The 24,501-nt window shown below is 42.9% G+C and overlaps 1 protein-coding gene across 6 annotated transcripts in view; it reads right to left on the reverse strand.

Moving 5' to 3' along the window:
• The window catches only part of STON2 (stonin 2), a 168,240-nt gene that overhangs the window by 69,897 nt on the left and 73,842 nt on the right, over positions 1-24,501 (reverse strand). For all 6 annotated transcript variants that reach the window (XM_049113370.1, XM_049113369.1, XM_049113371.1 and 3 more), the window contains one exon: positions 21,309-21,506. In XM_049113370.1, the coding sequence (XP_048969327.1) occupies positions 21,309-21,506 (198 nt within the window). The remainder of the gene's footprint in view (positions 1-21,308; positions 21,507-24,501) is intronic.

The following is a 24,501-nucleotide window of genomic DNA, read 5'->3' on the forward strand; positions in this document are numbered from 1 at the left end:
AGAGAATAAGAACTGGAAGAAAGAAAGTCCTAAAAGTTGACCAAGTATGCCCCTTTCTACCCCAATGTTTCCTATTGTCTCCATCTAATGAGATGTGCAGGGATGGTCTGGAGAGATGGGAGAAGATTCTGCATGAAGAACAGCCCGTTTCACTTCTCAAGAGCTCTTCTTTCTCTTGGTACTGTGGACATAGCTGGACTGTCAGTCCTGTTGCCACATGAAAAATCCTGCATCTACAAAGGAGATGCTAGAGGGAGGGGGAAGATGTAAATTGGAGGAAGACCAGGATTTCAGACCACGCATATGGGTTTCACAAGCTTCATAAATAATATTCTTGGACTTACTATGGAGTCAGTCCTGCCAAAATTTATACTAGGACTTGAAACTTAATCAAAGCAGGTCCTTCAAAAAATGTCAACATGAGACTGAACAAACTTTTGTTAAGAGTAAGAACTGGGCAGCCCTGGTGGCTCAGCGGTTTAGTGCCGCCTTCAGCCCAGGGCATGATCCTGGAGACCCGGGATCGAGTCCCACATCAGGCTCCCTGCATGGAGCCTGCTTCTCCCTCTGCCTGTGTCTCTACCTCTCTCTCTGTGTCTCTCATGAATAAATAAATAAAAATCTTAAAAAAAAAAAGTAGGAATTAATGAAGTATATTTAGGAGAGAGAATTTAGGGATAGGGGAAAGAGATTACAATATGCAAGGAAGTGGTACTTGAAGAAGCAAGGTTCTTGATGAGCAATAGAGTCAATTCAAGACTGGTTTTTAGCAGAGCTCAGCAGCACAGGAAGATCTGGAAGGTGTCACCCAGGACTGACAACTGTCCAATGGGTATGATGGAAGGTCAAGGAGTCAAAGAATTCTAAGGCTACTGGTAGAGTATTGAAGAAAAAAACTGCCTTTGGGGTCCAGCATGGGTTGGAAAGCAAGTGAGGTCAGAAAATCACCCAGAGAAGTTCCAGCTGCAAATGAAATCCAAAGGTTGGCATGCCGTAGGATAGCTAATAGGGCAATTTCCAGTAATAGCTGATATCTACAAAATGTTCATGGTTTGTAAGGTAACTTGACATTGCATACTTCACTTTATTTCTCAATAAACCCTTTGAGGTAGTCAGGTAGAGTGTGTATCGCTATCACCGTGTGCTAGATGTTCTCGGAGGCTTACAGGGGCAAGGTGACTTCCCAAAGTCTTAGCACTGCTAAACTGGAGAGCAAGGACTCCAAATGAGCTCTTCTGACTCCTAGTCCATGCTCATTCACTATACCATGACTCCAGAAGACTGGAAATATTATTAAGGGAAAGACAGGCTTGGAGAGGATATAAGTCAAGGGCCAAAGTCAGCTGTGTGATGTGCATGAATGGGAGACAGTGGTACAATTAGGCCCTGGAGGTTCATCTAAAAGTATTGAATGACAGCAGCTCAAAAGGGACATGAAAGTAATGCAGGGGAATGGGGGTTGTGCCAGTCTTCCCAAGGTTCAGGAAATTAGAGCTACAGAGAGAGCAGGGCAATCAGAATCCCTCAGGATAAGGAATTATAAGGAGCACACTATACAGATAGAGAAGCCAGGACTATTTCGTCACCAGCAGCAAGGGCTGAAAACTGTAAGACGGCTCAGGGTGGAGGGTATGAATGCATTAGCTAGCGAGTGAATGAATGAAAGCCAAAGGAGCAGGGTAGAAAGCTCTGACCATCGATGGATCATCAGCAACAGCAGGGCTGAGTGAGACATCAGACCAAGAGGTGGTGGAGCTCCATCAGTGACAGGAAGGGAGGCAGGCAGCTGTTGAAGAAGTCATGGAACCTTTGGAAGGTTTTTTTTTTTTTTTTTTAGATTCTATTTATTTATTCATTCATGAGAGGCAGAGGGAGAAGCAGGCTCCATGCAGGGAGCCTGATGTGGGATTCAATCCTGGGTCTCCAGGATCACGGCCTGGGCTGAAGGTGGCGCTAAACCGCTGAGCCACCCAGGCTGCTCCTTGGGAAGGTTTTAACTAGAAGTTAGTGTGAGGAGGGGAGAACTGTAATGAGCTTCAGATGAGACAATGTATGTAGAAGTATCTGATGGTGCCTAGTAAACAGCAGATGCTCAATGAGCTTTGGCTGAACCTGAACTTGAGTCATGTGGGCCTTGGGGAACTGTCTCCTCACTATTGACTTTTGTCTTTCAGTCAAATATTTACTGATACTATTACAGGCAATGTGTTTGGGGTGATCTAATAATGAATCAGACATCGACTTTGCCTGAGGAGCCCTGAGGCACAGCAAGTGGGCCAGTCTGGGATGAATATGATAAAGCAGAAAGTGGTAAGGAACACAGTGGAGCTGCTGTGGCAGACAAGGGACTCCCACTTTGGGTGTTGATATCTGTGGGGAGCATGAAGAGGAATCAAACGTGGCTTCTCAGAGGTACCCTCGGGCTGGACCTTGACAGAGGAACACTATCTGAACCCACGGCAAAGGAACACTGTAAACTAAGGTCCAAAGGGAGATAAACAAAGGGTATATGCTTAGGGAACAAAAAAAGTCTGGGTTGGATGGACAGTACATTTGATAGAGGGAAACGGTTAAAAAACAGACTGGAAAGGGAAGATAAGAAGACAAGACCAGAAGCAGAAGTGGAGAGGAGGAAGGGCAGGAGGAAAGGAAATATCTAATTTTTTAACAAGAACCATCCACTAGGCATGGGGTTAAGTATTTTGTAATATTTCACCTAATTTTTATTTCAATAATAATAATAATTTATTTTTCTTTCAATGAAAGAAATACTTCATTTAGTAAACGGCTCCTGATGCACATTGTGAACCTCGTGTTATAGGTGAGATGCTGAGGCTAGGAAAGGTTAAACCCCAGTGTGAGTGAGTCATGGATGTTGGGGTAAGGAAGTCAAAGTTTGGGCAGGGGAATCACAGAAGGTCTGTGGACACATGAGGGACACCGGCAGCACCGTGCCACGTCGGGATGAACCAGGAACACAGCATGGATGGCAGCTCCAGGACCAGGGGACAAGCAAATGACAGTCCCGGTCTCAGACTATCAGATTCTGGGATTAGCCGTCTTGTTTCTCTGCTCTTCCCCAGGCTACAGGCCACAGGGCACAGTGCTAGGTCTACTTTAGGTTTTCAGTCCTTGATTAACAGTCTACTCAACCTGAAGTTCAAAAATAAGAAAAGCAGGGCAGCCCGGTTGGCTCAGAGGTTTAGCACTGCCTTCAGCCCAGGGCCTGATCCTGGAGACCTGGGATTGAGTCCCGCGTCAGGCTCCCTGCGTGGAGCCTGCTTCTCCTTCTACCTGTGTCTCTGCCTCTCTATCTCTGTGTCTCTCATGAATAAATAAATAAAATCTTAATAAAAAAGAAAAAAGAAAGAAAGAACAGCACAGCACAGCACCTGTTCAATCTACTCCTCCTTTTCTTGAGACTAAGGTTAGGTCTGAGACACTTGGGGCTAATCTTTCTGACCTACCCAACGAAGGCTAGGCATCTTTAGCCTTTTCAGACTGTCAGGCAAAGTCTCAAGATGGAATGACTTATAGGTCTTTCAACACTGAAAAGTTGCACTCATGTGTTTGTCTGAAAACAGACTGTAGTATATCAATGTAATGGAACACTATTCATTGATAGAAAAGAATGAATTACTGATACATGAACCATGGATGAATCCCAAAATAATTATGCTGAGTGACAGAAGCCAAATTGAAGAGCCTATTGTATGATTCCATTGCTACAAAATTCTTGAAAGCGGAAACAAATCTGCATAAGCAGAGAGTAGGTGTCCGGGGAAAGAGGTGGGGAGACAGTGAGAAAGGGAGGATCACAAATGGACACGAGGAACTACTGGGCATGGTGGATTATCCTCATTATCCTCATTATGGTGATGACTTCGCAGATGTCTACATGTGTCAAAGCTCATCATGCTGTACACTGTAAGTATGGTTAGTGCAGTCTGTCTATTATTTCTCAGGAAAGCTGGAGGGAAAGTGTAATGCTATATAGATCTTAAACAGGGGCCCTATAATTATATGCATTTCTGTAACTTCTGCGGCAGAGACTTCTTGTGTTCATGAATATTGCTGTTCTCTGTTTTCTGGCCACATGGGCCACGTTTTCCAGCCTCTCTGGCTGTAAGGTGTGGCCAGGCCCTGAGTTCTGCCAACAGAACGTGCATCTCCACCTCCCACCCACCACCTGACTGGAGGAGACTCTGAGGACACAGAATAGCTTGGGTCGTTGAAGTCGGTCCCCACGCTGCATTCACAGTGGTGTCAGAGAAATAAACTTGAAACTGTGCAGAACCACTGAAGTCTTCGGCTTGTTAAAGCAGTTAGTCTCCTGGACAAGGATATTATAGAATTTAATTATTAATATACATCAACATATAATATATATTAAACATATAAAGTGTAGGGACGCCTGGGTGGCTCAGTGTTGAGTATCTGCCTTCAGCTCAGGTCCTGATCCCAGAGTCCCCGGATCAAGTCCTGCATCAGGTTCCCTGCATGGGGCCTGCTTCTCCTCCCTCTACCTATGTCTTTGCCTCTCTCTCTGTGTGTCTCTTGTGAATAAATAAAATCTTTAAAAAAAATATATATATAAAGTATAATGTAAAGTGTACTATTAATATGTTATATAATACATATTAATAAATCAATGGGAGTGTTAGTATTCCTAATACCAATATTAATATTGGTAGCAGAACAGAGAGCAAATCATTGAAAATTAATAGGCCTTAGTTTCCTCCTCTGTGAAAAAGGAGATTTTTCTGCTTATCTCACAGGCTGTAATAAAGAATAAAATTATGTATTTGAAAGCTTTTTGAAAACAAGTGTGTCTTTTACCTACAACAATATAATTATCATAACTGCTATTACGAATGTCTCTATTTGATTTCCTAAGGCCAAGTTCATGGTTTTACTTATCTAGTGAGGTCCAGGTGACTTTTCTTTGTTCTGATTCAGAAAGACCTAATTCTGGGGCAGCCCAGGTGGCTCAGCAGTTTAGCGCCACCTTCAGCCCAGGTCGTTATCCTGGAGACCTGGGATCGAGTCCCACATCAGGCTCCTTCTCTCTGTCTCTCATTAATAAATTAATAAAATTAAAAAAAAAAAAGACCTAATTCTTAGCTTCGGCAAGTGCCTCATACTTGATACAATCTGAGTAGATATCTTCTAGAAACCATTCATTGGGATCACTCTTCTTGGTACAAGATGGGAGACAGGTAAGTACATTCAAATGTAAACTCATTGATAATGGACACATTTTTAAAAAATAAAAATACTATCCACTATTCTTTATGTTAGGGGCTCCATTTGTATGTTCTCATTTTATAAGTTTTTTCCCAAGGTCTGGCCCTGAATTCAGTATCTGGAGGGTCATGAGGGAAGTGATGCAAGACAGATGTATCGATAACACAAACCATCACTACTAGAAAAAAGGGCCTCAAATTTCATCAAATGCTAGTAATTCAGCAGCACCAATGAGAGTAATGGGCAAGTATGAGGCTGCTATGTGCCCACTCAACTCCTGGGATTTCCTCCAGACTCTCGTGGGTAGCACTACGATGCATATAGTAACAAAAAGTTGTGCCAATACCATATTTAAAGTGGGTGAAGTCAGGCACCTTCAACGAACGTCACCTCTTCATTTTGGAGGTAGTGACCTTAGTCTAAATTAGATGCTTAATAGATAACCCCAGAACCTCAGTGGCTTACAATTACAAGGATTTCTCTCTCCAATTACATCCATTGAGAATTAGCTTCAGTTCTGCTGCACATCATTCCAAGGACCAAGCCAAAAGAGCAGGCCCTGTCTAGAAAGAACATCAGACTCATCCCAAGCATTGGCAGGCACTGCCCTAAGAACTCAGATGCTGGCTAACAGAACATATGTCTCAGTATTTAAGAGTACAGCCCAATGTAAAAGCTGTTAAATGAAGTATGTCCTATCCTCCTTGACAAATATATGTTCATAACAACCCCAGGAGGCCAAGATGGAATGATAACTCGTTAGACCCCGTGGGGTTCGACACAGAAGCATCATCATGCAGGAGGAAGTGGCGCTGCCTGAGGCCTACTGCCTTCCTCCTCCTCCTCCTGTCCATCCCAGCTTGCACTGTGAAGGCCACCCCTGTCCCCACACTCAAGCTCTATTCCCAGCCCCTGTAGACCTGGGGCTGCACCGATCTGCCGTGTGGGCTGTACTTAGGGGCACACGTCCAGGAAGAAGCTGGGACACAGGCTCGTGGCTGTTTTAGGAAGAGGGTTCTGGAGTCCTGGGTACAGGGACTGTGCTCTAGAAGATGGGGACTGAAGACACATGAAGCCAGAGGAGCACCAAAACAGGAGCCAAGCCAGGGTCTAAGGGTAGCATGTGGATGAGTCTGACAAAGGAAAAAGGATTGGTGGTGGAAGCATATAGAACTCGATGCCGGAAGTGTCACTTCCACCTGCATTTCACTGCCCAAGCGTGATGTCATCCTGCTGGAACATCCTGCTGGGGGCAGGTGGGCAGGGAACTACATCATAGAGAGACAGTGAATATTTGACCAGTAATATAATCGGACACCAGTATTGAGGTGTTTAAGGGAGGAGGAAAAAAATCTAGGAGTTGAAAAAAACATTAAAAGCTCACAAATGGTTGCTTTCTGAATGCAGTGAAATGACACAGTGCCTTGCAAAGAGCAGTGAAGGGGGGGGGGGAATTGGATTGAAATATGCCAAAGTGGAAAATGCTCCCACAATCCCAGCATCCTCTGCGGGAAACGGACAATTACTTGGCAAAGGGAAAGCAGTAAGTCTCCCGGGATACATTCTGGCTCAAACTAATAACGTGTTGCTTGAGGCAACCAATTTGTACAAACAAGCCAATCCTGAAGGGGCAGGGGGAACAACTCATGAAAGTAAACCTGGTGATTGCTCCCTAACCCCCCTCTTCCTCCCCACCTTCCCTCCCACCCCTTGGGGGGAGGGGGGCTTTTCTTCCTGATTTAAATTCTACCAAAAAAAAAAAAAAAAGCCAAAGACCCAAGTGGTTGCACAAAAGCATGTTGAATGAGCCCACCCTTCAGTCAATGGGATCTAAAAGAATAAAAGAAAACTGCCTTTCTGTAAAGGCATTTTATAAAAACTAGCCAAGGACATTAAGAAGAACTTATTTGGGGTTTGATTTAGCTGTTTTTTCACAACTTTAAGAAATTTTCTTCCCACAGACTGAATCTTCGCTCTTAAACATGGGGAGTTCTGAAAACTACATTATATTGCTATCTCATAATGGCCACTCCTTATTATCTTCCAGGAACTTCATGTACCTGGTCTCATTTAACCCTCAGAACAAACCTGCAAGCTCAGTATTACCATTATTATTTCCATTGTGTAGTTGAAAAACTAAAAGTCAATGTGATTAAATAATTTGCTGAATATCACAGAACAGGAGAGTAGGAGAGATGGTGTTTGATTCTGGTCTATCAAACCCAGAGAACTATAGCTTTCCATTACATTATATCTACCTCTTGCCAAGAATAAGCAACTAACATTATGTTGGTGAAAAGTACATGACGGCAATATCTAAAATACTAGCTCCCTACCCTCAACCCCAAAGCAAAGAGACCAGCCCTCAACAGCCCCCCACAAATAAGCCTGCCCCCAAATAGACAAATCATAAAAAAAATTTAAATAGCTCCAGTAACATATGTAATCTTTTAAATGGAAATATTTTCGTTCTTATTTTTTCTCATTTTTTAGAGTGATCTATGAATATTATACATAATTCAGATCCTACAGAAATAAACATAGTAAGAAAAGTCCCTGAAATAACCAATATTAGCAGTTTGGGATATATCTCATTAAACTTTTTTCTATATACTTAGAAACAGAAATACACCCACACCCACACACACACACTTATACGTATGTACACACACTAATACAGCAAACAACTATATATAGGCCAACATAGCAAAATGATTATACATTCTATTCTCCAACCCATCTTTTTCAATTAACGATATAATTGAGACACTTTCCATGACTGCATAGCATTCCACTTTATTTGCTTTTTAAAAAAATATTGTATTTATTTATTTGAGAGTGAGAGAGCATGAGAGAGATTGCAAGCAGGGGAGAAGGGTAGAAGGAGCAGCAAACCCCCCCTGATCTGGGACTCGATCCCAGAACCCCAGGATCATGACCTGAGCCGAAGGCAGGTACACTGCCAACTGAGCCACACAGTTACTCCCACTTTGATTATTTGGCTGGCTATTTGGGTTTTGTTTGCTTTTACTAACGTAAACAGTGCTGCATGGCACAGCCAGGCACATGCTTAGCTATTTCCTAGGGATAAACTAAGAGTTACAGAGTGTGACATTTAAACTGACACCAAGGGGCAGCCCAGGTGGCGCAGCGGTTTAGCATCGCCTGCAGCCCGGCGTGTGATCCCGGAGACCTGGGATCGGAGTCTCACGTCAGGATCCCTGCATGGAGCCTGCTTCTCCCTCTGCTGTGTCTCTGCGTCTCTCTCTCTCCCTGTGTTTCTCATGAATAAATAAATAAAATCTTTAAAATAAATAAATAAATAAATAAACTGACACCAAGGGCTAGGAAGGTCTTTCCACACTCCTGGCATGCAAAGTCCCAACTCTCCACTCCCAAGATGAGATGCTTTCAATCACTTAAATCCTATCAAGGCGACATTCTTGTTTAATCTGTATGAATGGGGATCAATCATCTCTTCATATTACTTCTTTGCATTTCTTCTTTTGTGAACTAACACATTTACTTTTGAACTGGCGTGCAGGCCAATGAGTCCAGAAGAACAAACTGCTCCTTGGTGACCCACTGAGCCATTCCATAGATAAGCAGGTGAAATAGGTGAGTGAGCAATTTTTTAAAAGACTTTATTTAGGGGCCCCTGGATGGCTTTTTTAAAAGATTTTATTTATAGAAAGAGAGAGAGAGAGAGAGAGAGAGTCTCAAGCAGACCTGCACTGAGCTCAATCCCATGACCCTGAAAATCATGACCTGAGCCAAAATTAAAGAGTCGTATGCCAAACCAAATGAGCCTCCCAGGCACCCCATGAGGGATTTATTAAGCATAACCAACTCCTTTTTCCTTACTACAGCTGAGAGATGTAGCTCTAAGTGGAGCATCAGATGCAAACTCCAGTTTCTATAGCAAGTGGCCCTGCTAATTAATGGTAGCCCCACAAAGACCAGAGAGGACAGGTTTATAGTGTCCATCTGTGTATCTTGCTATAGGGAAAGGAGAAGACTTCTAAGTCATGTTTGCATAGTGTTATGGGCTGCACTGTGTGTCCCAAAATGTCTATATTGAAATCTTAACTCCTAGAACCTCAGTATGTGACTCTATTTGGAGATAGGGTCTTTTAAAAGGTAGTTAAATTAAAATGCGGTCTTAAGGGTGGGCCCTAAACCAGTATGACCATTCTTAAAAGAAGAGATCAGGACACAGACACACTCAGAGATAATACCACATTGAACAAACAGGACAGAGGCTTCAGAAGAAACCAACTCTGTTGATGCCTTGATCTTGGAATTTTGGCCTCTGGAATTATGAGGAAATTAATTTCTGTTGCTTAAGCCATCCAGTCTATGGTACTTTGCTATGGCAGCCCTAGTAAACTAATACACATAGTGCTCCACATAAGACTTTAAAAAAAAAAAATTTGTCCATTTCACAGCAAAAGAGCCCATGAGCAACCCTTGGTGCTGCCACCGGGGAGGGCTAACGTCTTTTTTTTTTTTTTTTTTTTTAATTAGTTTCAGACATAGAATTTAGTGATTCATCATTTGCATATAACACCCAGTGCTCATTATATTATGTGCCCTCTCCTTAATGCCCATCACCCAGTTACCCCATCCCCCCTCTTCCCTCCCTTCCAGCAACCCTCAGTTTGTTTCCTAGAGTTTAGCATGTCTTATTGGTTTGCCTCTCTCTCAGTTTTTATCTTATTTTATTTTGGGGGAAGTGCTGACATCTTGTTGATGTTTATAACCTTGTGTTTAGCACTTCTCTCTGTTTCTAGATGAACCACAAGGTGGTGACATGAATTTGTTCTTGAGGCTCATGGCAGATGTGAATTCTACCTAAGGCAATTGCCCTTTTAAAGGAAGTAGCATCATCTGTCTCCTCACTTAACCCATAATCTGTTCCGTCACTTAAGCTGAGAATTCATTCTCTCCCTTGAAACAAGCATGAAAAGCTAACTCCCATTTTCCAAGAAAGCCTATGTTAATAAAACATTAATAAGGAGCTGTTCTAAGCTCTGAGGAATTTGCAAATGGAAGGAAGAGATGCCCCTGCAGTAAAGTCAGGTGGGTGAGAACAGATGTGTAAAGAGAGAAGCACTTCAGCACATCTTCACTGCAGAAGAGCCCCCAAAGAGAACCACAAAGACCCAGACCTTGTCCCACCCAGACTTCGGGACCAAGAAAAGAGTTGTGTGATCTAAAACACATTGGCTTGGAAGTCAAAAGACTTGCCATGGTCACGTCTCATACCAAAATTATTAAGAAGAAAAAAAAAAAACCCAAAACAAAACCAGTTCCTTGGATCTGAGGGCTTTTATCTCTACTAGCTCCACTGCTTTGAACTTTTACATGAGTGAGCTGCACCCTCATGAAAGAGGATCCATTGTTTAATTCAGGAAAAAGAAAAAAAAATAAGATGAAACGTTCAGAGAGGAATGAAATAAAAAATAGCCAGTTGTACCTGGCCAATCTCTTTTTAAGGGGGCACCTGAATGGCTCAATCAGTTAAGCATCTGACTTGGTTTTGGCTCAGGTCCTCTGCGCTCAAAGAAGAGTCTGCTTGGGGTTCTCTCTCTCCCTCCCTCTGCCTCTACCTCCCAACCCGCTTACTCTCTCAAATAAATATCTTTTAAAAATAATAATTCAAATGGTAGGTGAGGGACAAGGAATTATAAGGCCTGCTGCTAATACTTAGGCCTTGGCTTTCTCCCCCATAAAATGAAGAAATTTTACTAAGTAATCTCTTAAAGTTCTTCTGTTAAGGTCTGTGATAAAGAAACCAATTATTACAAGCCTAGACAAATACAAAGACATCCATTTCCAGAAAGCTTCAGGATTAATGACAGTGAACACATGAAAAGGGCATGGCATACCAGCCTCCATGGTCTGAACATTTTGTGTCCACTGATACTTCGTTGTGCTCGAGTTTTATTACCTGAAAAAAGCATAGCTCATAATTCTTTCCAAAGCCTGTCGAGTGATTTGCACAAGCACTTCATTTATTTTTTTTAAGATTTTATTTATTTATTCAGGAGAGACACAGAGAAAGAGAGAGAGAGAGAGAGAGAGAGAGAGAGAGAGGAAGAGACACAGGCAGAGGGAGAAGCAGGCTCCGTGCAGGGAGCCTGACGTGGGACTCGACCCCGGGATTCCAGGATCATGCCCTGGGCTGAAGGCGGCGCTAAACCACTGAGCCACCTGGGCTGCCAACACAAGCACTTTAAATCAGTGATGTTTATCCCTCACCTGGAAAACTACTTAAAGTGGGAGATAACATCCTTTCTTTTTTTCTGAGGTCAGAGGCAAGCGTATCATGCAGATGCAACATAGCAAAGAGAGATATGATTAAAAGCATCCCCTGCACACCTCCAGGTGGATGTTCCAGGCATTTGTGCTAGAGGCCAGACTGTTGGGACAATCCAAGAATGAAAATGTCATTGTTGGCCTCAAGGACCTGAATTTGGTCAGGAGATGAAAGAACCACACCACTAAGACCAGAAAGAAGAGGTGGAACAGGGACTGTGGCCTGGAGTAAAGCTCAGGACAGAACTCACTCCGGGTAGTTCACTCAGCAATGCCCAGGCTTTAGGACCATACAAGATACAAAGTAAGGACTTCACATGAGAAAACCTCACATGAATTTCATCTTAAACAATCAGTAGGATTTTGTCATATGCGGGGGAAAAAAGGAGTTATTCAGAGTAAAAAGCAAGAGTAAGTAAAGACATAGAAATGGAACATTGTGAAGCATAATGGGGGAAACAGCATGACTGGGATTCCTTCCATCTGTTCTAAATATTCAATGTCTTTTGCATTTGTTCCATTTCTTCTACCCTAATCCAGTGCCCTAGACCAGGCCACCAGATATGTTACCTAGATTACTGCAACATGTTAACCCTACCAGTAATACAACTAATACCTACCATGCTTTCCAAGGAACAATGAAATAAGCAATCCTTTGTGATATCTGTCGCAACTTAAATGTACTATGGAAACACTTGTCATTTCTGCTGATGATTAAGTGGGAGGTATTGCTAATACCACTGCGGTTTGTGGCCTGCATCCATAATTGATGGAAATGCTCATTTCACTAACTTCTCTAGAGGTGAGAGACAATAAAGACCTATCATCCAAATTCATGGACCCTCTGGATCCTACACGGTTCCAAAGATCCAGTTTTGATCACCTGTTTGGAACTGAAGAAACACAACATCTTAAACTCTGCCCTATAGGACTGGTTGACGTGAATGAAGTACTTCTTCCAGTGAGCTCAGCCATAAGAGAGGCAGAGCTATAGAATGTTGACAAGCCTGGGTGTCAATCTCAATTTTGTCACTTAACTAACATGTAGTTCTGGGCATTGGTGTCCTCATCTATAAAAGGAGGATCATAAGACCAAAAAGAACACCACAGAAGGTAATCAATAAAAAGCATTTCAGCTGTCACCTCATCTTTAGGATTAGTGCTTTAGCAAGTCTAGAAGGGACTTGCAGAATCTCTGGTTGGAGGCCACAAGTTTTTAATTAAGTAGTCCCACGATATCTATCTAGTTTAGAATCCCTGTTTAGAACATAGCATCTTTTTTAAAGATTTTATTTGACAGAGAGAGAAAATGAGAGTGTGTGCGTGTGTGCATGAGTGGGGGCAGGGGCAGAGGGAGAGCGAGAGCCAGACTCCCCACTGAGCAGAGCACCTGGGCTCCATCCCAGGACCCTGGGATCATGACCTGAGCTGAAAACAGACTCAACTGACTGAGCCCCCAGACTCCCCTTGGAACACAGCATCTAAACACTACCTCTCTTTCTCAGATTTTGCTCCACACAGTTAGTTTAACAGTCCAAGAACCTATTTTGCTACTACAGAAAAGCCTTCCTCATTTCACCATCTTTGCAGTGTTTGAGGGGGCTAACTAGGGAAGGGACATGCAGAAAACATACAGTAGGTGAGAATCTGAGACCCCCAACTTAGGGAGCGCCCCTCACCATACCCACGCACATCCATGCACATCAATTTTTAAAAAACATTCAAAAGGTTATAGTAACCCCCTAAACAGAACAGGAAAAACAAAATGAGACAAGTGGAGAGTTGCCTAACATCTGAAAACACAGGAAAAGAGGTGTCCTTCCACACTAGCTGCTCCTACTTATTCTCTTTTCATTCCTTTCCACCATGAAGTCACCTTTCAATCAGCAAACATACTTCGGCCTCGGTAACCAGAGAACAGCTTTGGGAAGAACGGTCTTGCAGCTCTATACCAGGATAGTTCACTTCTTCCACAAAGATCCACTGTAGAATTTCAATGTGCCAGGCAGCGTGCTGGGAATCTAACATGATCACGATGTGGTTCCTGCTTCCAAGAAGGCGTTGGTCAGGTGGGACCCCTGAACAAGTCATTCCTGGCCCACAAGATGTGTGGACAGGGCAGGTTCGTACTCAGCTCCTGGGAGCACATAAGAGGCAGGAGTCAGTCTGCAAAGGGCTCTCTGTAATGGCTTTGCACAGCTTCCTAGGTCATAAACACCACCTCTCATGGTTCCGGGCACCAGGTGGGTGAGCAGAGAAGGGAGAGCTGGACTGAAACCCAACACTAACCTTTTAAGTTGCATGGCTTTAGCCAAGCCATTTAACCTCTTTAGCTATTATTTCTGCATCCATAAAGTGGGGGTAGCAATATCTACTTTTGATTGTGAAGATTAAATGAGATGATGTGTGTGTGTGTGTGTGTGTGTGTGTAGCACATTCCTGGCACATAATATTCTATAAATAGAAACTATTTTTAAAATTATATACGAAAATCTTTGTTTAAAAAATTATTTGAGAGAGAGAGAGAGAGCGCACAAGCAGGGAAAGGTATAGAGGGAGAAGGGCAGGCAAAGAATCTCAAGCAGACTCCAGGCTGAGCAAAGATCCCGACTCAGGGCTCGATCTCATGACCCTGAGATCACAACCCAAGCTGAAACCAAGAGTCCAACACTTAACTGACTGAGCCATCCAGGCACCCTTGTGTGAAAATCCTTTTAATGGCAAAAAATCTGTTTGCAGATTACCAGTTCTTTGTAGGCAGTTATCATATAACTTACTCATTTTTGTATTCATAACAACTGGTAAACTACCAGCTTTACTCAATAAACATTTGTGTTTCTGAGAAACTTCTGAACCTCTCTGGAGAAACTTTCAAAGAAACTAGTCATTGGGGATCCCTGGGTGGCGCAGCAGTTTGGTGCCTGCCTTTGGCCCAGGGCGCGATCCTGGAGACCCGGGATCGAGTCCCACATCGGGCTCCCGGTGCATGGAGCCTGCTTCTCCCTCTGCCTGTGTCTCTGCCTCTTTCTCTCTCTCTCTGTGACTATCATTAATTAATTAATTAATTAATTAATTAATTAAAAAATTTAAAAAAAAAACCTTTAAAAAAAAAAGAAAAGAAACTAGTCATTGGAGGTTTTGTTTGTTTTTTTTAGCACTGATTAAATTCCAAAATGCACAACTTAATGGAGATAAGAGTATCAAGGATCCTGAAGCTCCCTAAGGACAGAAATGAGGCCAGATTTATATATATTAATGAAAGAGGAAAAGGATATAATGTGTTCCTTTAAAAATGTTCTACTGTTCTTTGATTTTGAAAAGGGGACTACTGTGTAGCAAGATGATGACTACTGCTGAAATTTGTAGCCAGGCAAAAGAATTTTATAAACAGATTCACTTTATTCTTGTCTTCCAAGAAAATATATTCAAGGTAAAAAAAAAAAAGTCATGAACTATGCATGTGTCTTGAGAACAACAAAAGCCCCCCACTATGACCCCATCATGCACAATGATAATTACCGTTTACTGGGAATCTCGGCCCCTGATTCCTGTCTGGTGCTCTACCCGCTGCAGAGGACCAAGACAAAACCAACAATAGAGAAACATGTCACATCTTATAGTCATGCAGCCCTGATGATGCTCCCCCGCCGTCATTAACTAACAATGACCAGAGACACTTCCTGAGCATTGAAAAAGTTCTTGTCCCAAAAATTGTCCATCATTTTCTACCTACTATAAACACTTGTTTCTGAGGGGAAAAAAATAAATAAATAAAAAGAGTCCAAAATCCCTGGGGATATCCTACTCCTGTGGCAAAATTCTACGGTGATCAGTTAAATGTAAATGAATCAAGAACATATGGTCTACATTTGTTTTAAAGCCCACGAGAGTTTAAGTACAAAGAAAGTCTGGCAAAGTGTAGCCTTGGGTCTGCTGAACCTAGAATTTAAAAAAAAAAAAAAAAAGGACAAGAGTTGTAGCAGAGCATGAGACACAATAAGGCTAACTTTGTAAATCTGGGCCAATTCAACGAATTTTTTTTTTCTGGTTTCTCTGGTTTCCCAACACTTTAGCAATGGCATGAACTCCCAAGTCAAATTTGTCAGTTTATGTATGTTTGGGTTTCTGAACATTGAGATCTGACCAGGTAGGTAGGTAGTATGGGCTAATGGAAAGCTAAAGTATTTTCATATGTACATAAATATACATGTGTATATGTACACACAGAAATTATGTGCATTTATGCATACATAGGAATGATTCATACACATACCCACACACAATTTCAGAACTTTTTTTCTTTCTTTTTTTTTTCCTAAAGATTTTATTTCTTTGAGAGAGAGCAAGAGATCACAGAAAGAGAGTAAGAGAAAGAAGACTTCCCAGTGAGCAGGGAGCCTGATGTGGAAGCTTGATTCCAAGACCCTGAGATCATGACCTGAGCTGAAGCCAGACACTTAAGTGACTGAGCCACCCAGGCACACCAATTTCGGAACTTTCTGAAGTCTTTAATAATCTAACACTCACTATGAATCTCCCACAGAGGGGGCACAGCATGACCTAACATATTGGTCCCTGGCATCCTGGTTTTTCTTGAACTGCTAAATGGGATACACTTGGGGAAAAGGCTGGGCTCTTAAACCCATTTTGGGGGGGAATACTTGGATAGCTCAGTGGTTGAGCATCTGCCTTTGGCTCAGGTCATGATCCCGGAGTGCTGGAATCAAGTCCTGCCTCCAGATCCCTGCAGGGAGCCTGCTTTTCCCTCTGCCTGTCTCGGCCTCCCTCTCTGTGTCTCTTGTGAATAAATAAATAAAATCTTAAAAAAAAAAAAAAAAACCCAAATGGGACTCAGATATCTGGGATGCACATGACTCTCCCCCACCCCTTGCAGTCTCACTCCTTTCATTCAAGAATCCATTCAACAAACAATTATTAAACACCTGCTATGTGCTTCACCCAGGCTTGACATTCCTCGGTGTACACGTATGCCTGAGCATGTTAATCCTACACTTAAACTCTCCACTTATCTTGTATGTAAAAGAAAACCAAAATGGAAGCCCACCACTTAACAACAGCTTGTGCTCCTGCAAACATTTCTGTGTTTTCCCTTTCCTGCTTCCATGGACTTTCAGAGGCTTATTTTTACTCCCTCGATACTCTTCCTGTTTATCATCCCATGTAAAACTAGTGGTGTTACAGAGCTATGCTGTCTGGTGAAGATGACAGGGGATGCCTGTCGTTCAGGGAAAGGGGGCCCCTGGGGGAGGAAGGGATGAGAGAGGAAACACGTGTTATTAAAGATCTTGCCTGTTCCCAGTTCTCCTGCCATGTGCTCTGGAGAGCTGAATCCCAGAGCAAATACCAACAGGCTCTCCAGCACTGCCCCATACCATCTGTGATGTGACCAGGGTGAGGGGATTTGTTTGCCTTCCTCCTCCTAATTTACTCCCTTGGTGAGAAAAGGAGAAGAAAGTGTGGGATGATCACAGAGTCCTTCCCTCCCACAAATATGCTGGGGATCAGGATTGCCAAATCTCTGCAGAAGTCCTGCCGCAGATGACAGGGAGGAGTCTGCGGCTTGCCACAACCCAGTGCAGAGCAACAAGGCCAAGGTAAACAGGCTGGGCCCGGGCCCCCATAACCCTCTGCACGCAGGCAGTGAATCACAGCTTCTGCCCCAGCCACATGCTCGCACAGCGTGCCTCCAGGGAAAGCCCAGGCCAGCTGGAGCTCCTGATGAAGGCTGCCATTCTTCACCTTCCACCTCCCTCTGCAAGGCTAAAAGGTGTGGGGTAGGGGGGGGATAAACACCAAAAGTCTCCCCGAGGCAGCTCCTCCCCAGGCCCCTCAAGCCCTTACTACACAAAGCACCCACACTGAACTTTTCCGGCAGCACCTCTCTGCGTGTCCCCATGGCTCGCTTCCAAAAAACGTAAAACCCTTCTCAGGTGTATGGTTTAGCGTCCTCTTTGGCCCAGTGATTATCCTTATTTCCCATGTCAAAGGGAAATGAGGCCCAGAGCTATCAAATTAGGATTTTTAAAAATTCCTGCCGCACTTTGCACTGCATGAAGCACCCTCACACACATCCTGTCGCCCAGTCTGGGAGGGGTACTCAGCCCAAGTTCACAGATGAGGAATGGTGGTCCCAGGGAAAGGACATGCCCAGAGAGAGAGACAGACCAGACTCCGCCCCATACCCTCATGAGGATTTAGTTTACCCTGACTGAATCATCCAGCCTCCAGGCAGACCCTTCCAGGAGGTAGGCCACTGGCACAGCCTGGTGCCAGGTGGTAGACAGGCAGCCACCTGACTGGGCGGCTTTCAAGGGTGTCTAGATTGCTTTGAAGCTCTCACTAGCTCAAATGAAAGCATTTATAAATTCCCTACTACTGAAATAAAAAATAAATGCCACAAGTTTAGAAATAATTGATCATTCTCCTAAGCTTTTTTTTTTTCTTTTTTCCTTGTCCAGGATGAGTTAGAGGCTTTTCAAAGCCAGAATTCCGCCTTAACTACATAGTCAAGATGTTCAGAAAGAGGCTCATGGCGTTTCTGTATCTGAAGCTGCATCCAGACACTGTTCACACAGCCTGGGCCACTCACCTCACTCTCATTTTTGCAGGGCCCCAAGGCATGCCACTTGCCACTTCCAGGCCTGGAAGAGTGGGTGGAGGTGAGGTGGGAAGGAGATGGAGGCATTCCTCTGGGCCAACCTGGGCCTTTGTCTGATTACTTAAAAATAAGGAGTTTTCTTTACAGAGTGGAGTGTCCAGAAACTTGTTTACATCACACAATACTGTAGGCACACAGGAGTCCTCTAGAAGCATTCGTATCTGCTAAACATGAACTTATTCCTCATATTCCACTTACAATATACCTTATTTAAAAACCTTTTGATTCTATTTATGTCAAAAATGAACCCCATGGTCGGGGTGTCTGGGTGGCTCTGTCAGTTAAGCGTCTGCCTCTTGGCTTCAGCTCAGGTCATGATCTCATGGGTGGTGAGTCAGGCTCCACACTCAGCAGGGAGTCTGCTTGAAGATTCTCTCCCTCTGCCTCTCGTGTATGCGTGCTTTCTCTCTCTCTCAAAATAAATAAATAAATCTTTAAAAAAAACATAAACTCGGTGGCAAAATATGTGTATATAATTATATGCATCCTCTACACCTATCTGTACAGAAGGTCTGGAAGGTAAGGCAGGAAAATGATAAACATGATGACTCTGGGGGCACCTCCAGGTTTGGGAATCATGAGAAAAGGCTTTGGAACTTTGGTTGAAATCTACATTCATCCATTTCTTAGTGATATTGTCTGAGACAAGCATCTTAACCTTCCAGGCAGGATCAACTAGGAGATGGGGAGAGAGACACCTGTCATACAGGATTGTTGTAAAGGCCAGAGATGATACACATCATTTACTGGCACATAGCACACCCTCAGAAAGTGCTGGCTGCGATTATTATTACTTCTGTAAAAAAGGACGGTTGCCAAAAGGCCACACCTCTAGCCTCCCGTAGCTACAGAACTGTGTCCTACTGAAGGAGAGAACTACAAGCATCACTCATTGTTCCACAGTCCTAGTCTTACCTCTGCTTCTCCAGAGACACCCTGGGCTACAGGCCATTGAGGTCCTGGTGGAGACGAAAGTGTGTTGGCTATTCTCCATTTGCTTCATCCCTACCCTCACCCCAAATCCATTCTCCCCTTCTTCTCCACCAGCTCTATGGCCTGTGGGCTGACCTCAGTGGGTTGCCTTACCAGGGCCCCGTGTCCTTTGACTGTCAGCTGGGATCTGCCAGTGGGAAACACTAGCACAAGATCTGGGCACTCATTCTCCCCTCACTCCCCACTTTGCCAAATTTCTATCCTTCCTATAGACACAGCACCTGTCAGGCAGTGCCTCTTCCATGATTCTAGCTTGTGCTGCCTCTGTAAGTAGTCCTTTCATTAAACCCTCTTCTGATAAACCTTTTTGAAGATGCCATTTGCCTCCTGCCAGGACCCTGACCAAAAACAATGAGGGAAGAGATTTACTCACTGGGAAATGTAATACTGTTAGTATGGCTTCAGGAAATTACTGAAAATAATTATAAGCATTGGAGACAGATTAACCATGTCCAGCTCAGAGTAGGACTCTGATGTTCATCACTGGAACCTCTAGAAATTGGAGCAATTTTCATCTAAGTAGAGAGGTCATGGGGAAAAAAAAGGCTGAGCCTAGAGATCCTGACTTTTTCACAGCGAGGAGCCCACCTACAACTCTCTCAAGCAATATGAACCCCAGGGCGGGAGAGGGAAGAAACCACAACCACGCAGATCCTGTGTCTGGCATCGTGTAAGTTGTTCTACATAAACTGCCTCACTTGGAACTGACAACAACTTGGTAGGTTGTTATCTCCACTTCCCAGGTGAGAAAACTGAGTTACAAAGCTATTAAGGATCTTGCCCAAAGTCACACAGCTAAATGGAAGACTGAGGATCTGAGCAGTCTAACCCGAGCCTGCATGCTCCTAACCAGTGTGTTACATGCATCCCCCACGGAAGGGCCGGGAAAGGTGCTTGAGAATGAGGAGAGGGAAGAAGACGGTGAGTCCATTCCTAACTGCCTTGGCTTCTGATGGTGCCCTCCCACCATGAAATGCTCCCCACAGTGGAGATGGGATTGTAGGGGCACATTTCAGCCACTGACCATGATCATAAGCCACAGAAAGTAACCAGAATGGAGAGTGTGTGAAAACAAAATGCTATAAGGAACTGAGGCTTGTGAAGAGAGACTGTGATAAACTAGGATTTTTTGCAGTATTATCAAATACCAACCCAAATCCTGTCTGAACCTGTTACTCTGCAAGAAATCCCCTTCTCTATGTGTAGACCCCTCCAATAACACACAGCAAAATAGCAAATGTTACCCAAATATGAAAAACGATCCTGAGACAAATTCCTAAACAATGTTTTTGAGAAAGAAAAACAAATATTGCTGGACACACCTGGCACATTCATCCACAGAGCAATTATCTGTAACTCTATCACTTTCAAAGGAAAATAATCCCTTGGGCCAAATAAACAAAACCCCAAGAACACACTATCCAATGCCATCCTAAATCTAACCCCGTACAGTGCTTGTTAGCAGGCCCGTAGTCTACGTGCAAAGCCAGGCAGCCTCCTTCTTACACATACTAAAAATTTAATGAAGGAGACCAGGGGATGTTTCAGACTGACACATAGCTCGAATCAAGCACAACAGAATAAACATAACTGCCAAAAGATCTGTAGTCTGGACACAGTGGCTGAGTCCTGACTCTCATTCTGCTTCATATAACATTTGCTTTTTCTTTGCTTAAATCTACCTCCCTCTTGCTAAAAAGGGAAGGTGCACAGGTAAGTGAATGAAAGATTCAGCCTTGTGCATATTATGTATAGTTCAGTCATCCAAGGAGAAAGCAAATTGACAAGGAACAGTATTTGTACTGAATAGAAAACAGCACATTAGGATATAATATCAAATGGTTTCCCAATATTAACACCCTGCCAACCAACCCGTCCATCTGTGTACGTGTTCTTTCCTTTTTTTTTTTTACGTGTTCTTTCCTAATGCAATATTGAACCACTCTATATTCTAATTTTTGACTACCACACCTGAACTCATTCTGTGAACAAAGCTGGCAGCAGAGATTTTAAGAGTGGCAACAGGTCACCAAAAGTGATATGCAAAGCTTTCTGGGCTCCATCTTACCAGTTGAGTCAGCCTGGGAAGCCTTTCCACTCATCTGCTCCTCAGTACTGATGAGCTGCAGGTCTGTGTATGAGGGATCAAAACTAGGACTACTGGTGTCTTCAGAATGTGTGGTCCAGCTGCTCTCAGAGGTCAGAGGGCATCTCCTCAGGGAGTCGAAGGAAGGGCACGTCCAGCAGGGCATGGTCAGTGACAGGGCTGGGGACAGACCAAAAACAAAAGCATGTCATATAAATAGTTGTGCTCTCTTTATCTTTAGCGCTTGTCTTATCTTGATGGTGCTCAGATCCTATGAAATCTCAACAGCCATGCAAGGCAAGGAAATGATGGAAATATCACTTACGACAGACAGGGAAAAATCACTGAGAGCTCACGGGGAGTCAGTATTAAAACCAGTGCCACAAAAAAAGGGGTTTCACGATGCTCAAATGGAAGAAAATCTAACGAAAAGTAGTGATTTTCAGCTCTACTTCTATTTCTAAACTGCGATTTCCACTTCATCCAAACCAAAACTTCATGAATCCTACAGTTTCACCCTTACCCTGCCTCCATTTTTAGTGGCATGCCAACAATCACAAGAAAACTCATCAAATTACACTGCAAAATCAGAAAGAGGGTATAGGTGAGTATATAAATGTTTGCCTAGGAATGTGACTTGCCCCCTGCTTGAGTTGACTATAAATGGAGAGTCTGTGGGCTGCTACATACACAAATTGAGATTTCCTGGAGCTGCTGATCTAGGATACAGTAAATAAGAACTTCCAGGGGAAAATGCACAGGCCCTGACTTTCTCCCCTGAACCCTGACCATCAAACTCAGCCTTTCGAAACCACTTTGGAAAGTTTCTTTTTTTAAATGAAGTTTTCTAATGTTCCTCATTTGTCTTCAGTTAATAACCTGCCACATGGTTTCTCCATGGTGTTGCATAAGGAGCTTATTGCAAATTTATTGAGAAGTACTAAAAACAAGTGCTGAAAGGAGTGTGGATAGGGAAGGAAGAATAGAAGAGAAAGAACTAGCATTTCTTGAGTCCTCATGAAATTCAAACACTTTTACAAATGTTACCTCATTTCACCATTAATCCTAAGACACAGGCAGTGGTCTTATTTGACACAAGGGAAAACTGACACTGGAGGTTAAGTAGCTTGTTCAAGAAGGGTCAGTTCTCGGGGGTGCCTGGGTGGCTCATCAGTTGAGTGTTCAATTGCTGCCCAGGTCATGATCTCAGGGCCCTGGGATTGAGCCGGGTCGGGCCCGCTGCTAGGCACAGAGTCTGCTTGTCCTTCTCTCTCTGCTCCTCCTCCTTCCCTCAGAAATAAATAAAATAGGTGGAATCTTTAAAAAAAAAAAAAGTGTTAGTTCTCCTAGCTGGAGAACCAAAATTGTAGAGTTGGCTTTAGCAAAATTTGGGTTAAAAGAAAATTAAGGGAAAAGAATAAGCAATATATGTGACATGGAACAAATATGAAACCACAGAAAATTTTCATTCTGTATTCTCTTAGAAATTGATAAGACATACAGATCTTCTCTTTCTAGAGTGCTCACAGCTCACCCCTGCTGTTTTAGCTAAAAACGTTACCCTTTCAGTAAAGTATCCTGAGGCTGTTCTCTCCAAAGATGCAAAGTTCCTCCTCTGCTTCATTTCTCCTTAGCATTATTGCTACATAATGTACTATATATCCCCGCTAGAATTCAAGCCCCTTGGGGGAAGGCAGGGATTTCGGTCCATTTTGTTGACTTCTATGCACCCCCATTCCTAGAATAATGCTTGGTATAAATAGATGCTTAACAAATATTTACTGGTTATGTCAATAGAAGCACTAGAAATCACTCATAACACTCTATGCTAAGTATAGACAGTGAAGACTAAACTTGTACCTATAAAACTCAAAAGGCTAAAGAAGAAAAAGTAAAATAAACAACCAAAAAGCCAAAAGCAAAGCTGAATTTGTAAAGCCTTTTTATAGGACTGCTATTACCTACAGTATAATGGATTAGACACTTCAAACACTGGGAAAACAAAATTAAAATATTAGGTAAAATGTAATAACATTATTTAAAATACATTCCAGGGTGAGCAAGAAAGTAAAGAATTATCAGAGACCAAGTTCAAGTTGCAACCCAGAATGGTAAACAGAGCACACAACCTGATTTTCAGACTCTGAGGCTTTTGAGCAAACCAGGAAGACTCTTGAGTTTGAGGTTTTTAAATGTCTTGTAAAAAAGGCAAAAGGGGGAGGGAAACCTAGGGCTACCTCAAGATGGGAAATCTAACAGAACATGTGATGCATGAAGCCTGATTATCCAAAGGGATCACTTAAAAGGTAAATTAGGAATAAACCCCACCCCCAAGCTAAGGATAGCAAAGAAAATTGTCTGCCTTAAGCCTGGGTACAGAGCAAAGAAAAGAAATCTCCTGAGAATTTATAACTATAAGGTGTCCCACATAGGGGCTTACAGCTAAAACTACTTGTGTGGTCTGAAAACTTTCCAGTCTGAGAACACAGATGAAGTATTCCTAGGTTGGTAGTGGCCCCCGGGACCTGGGAAAAGCAAATACTAATCCTTTCTGGAGGAAGATACCTCAAAGCCAGCCTTCCCAGATAGAATGTTCCTCAGTTCCACATGGTAAAAATAAACAAATAAATAAATAAAATAAATCATGAAATATATAAGAAATTAAGTTGCCATAATCACAATCCAGATAGCCAGGAAGGCTGGCAGGGGAGCAAACAGAATCAGACCTGCAAAGAATTCAGACACTAGAATTACTAAGCAGAAAATGTAAGTTGTTTACTATGTTTGTGGAAACAAGAAAAGAAGAAAGAAAAATGAAAATATTAGAAAAGAACACATAGACAAAAATCAGCTTCTGGAGAAGAAACATACTACTTCCTGTAAATATAAAATTGTCCAGACAGCATAGAAAAACAAAGATAAAACCATGAAAGATAGATTAAAACACATGGGAGCAGTCCCTGGCTGCCTCAATCCATAGACATGCAACTCTTGATCTCAGGGTTGTAAAGTTTGAACCCCATGCTGAGTATAGAGCTTACTTAAAAATAAAATCTTTAAAACACATTGGAAAAAAAAAAAATACATTGGAGACAGAGTGGGAAGGTCTTGTAGGTATTTATATAACCTGAGTTCCCAAGGAGAAAAGTGAGAGACTGAGAGGCAGTATTTAAAA

This window comes from Canis lupus, chromosome 8 (genome assembly GCF_003254725.2).
Source record: "Canis lupus dingo isolate Sandy chromosome 8, ASM325472v2, whole genome shotgun sequence".
Classification (NCBI taxonomy): Eukaryota; Metazoa; Chordata; class Mammalia; order Carnivora; family Canidae; genus Canis; species Canis lupus.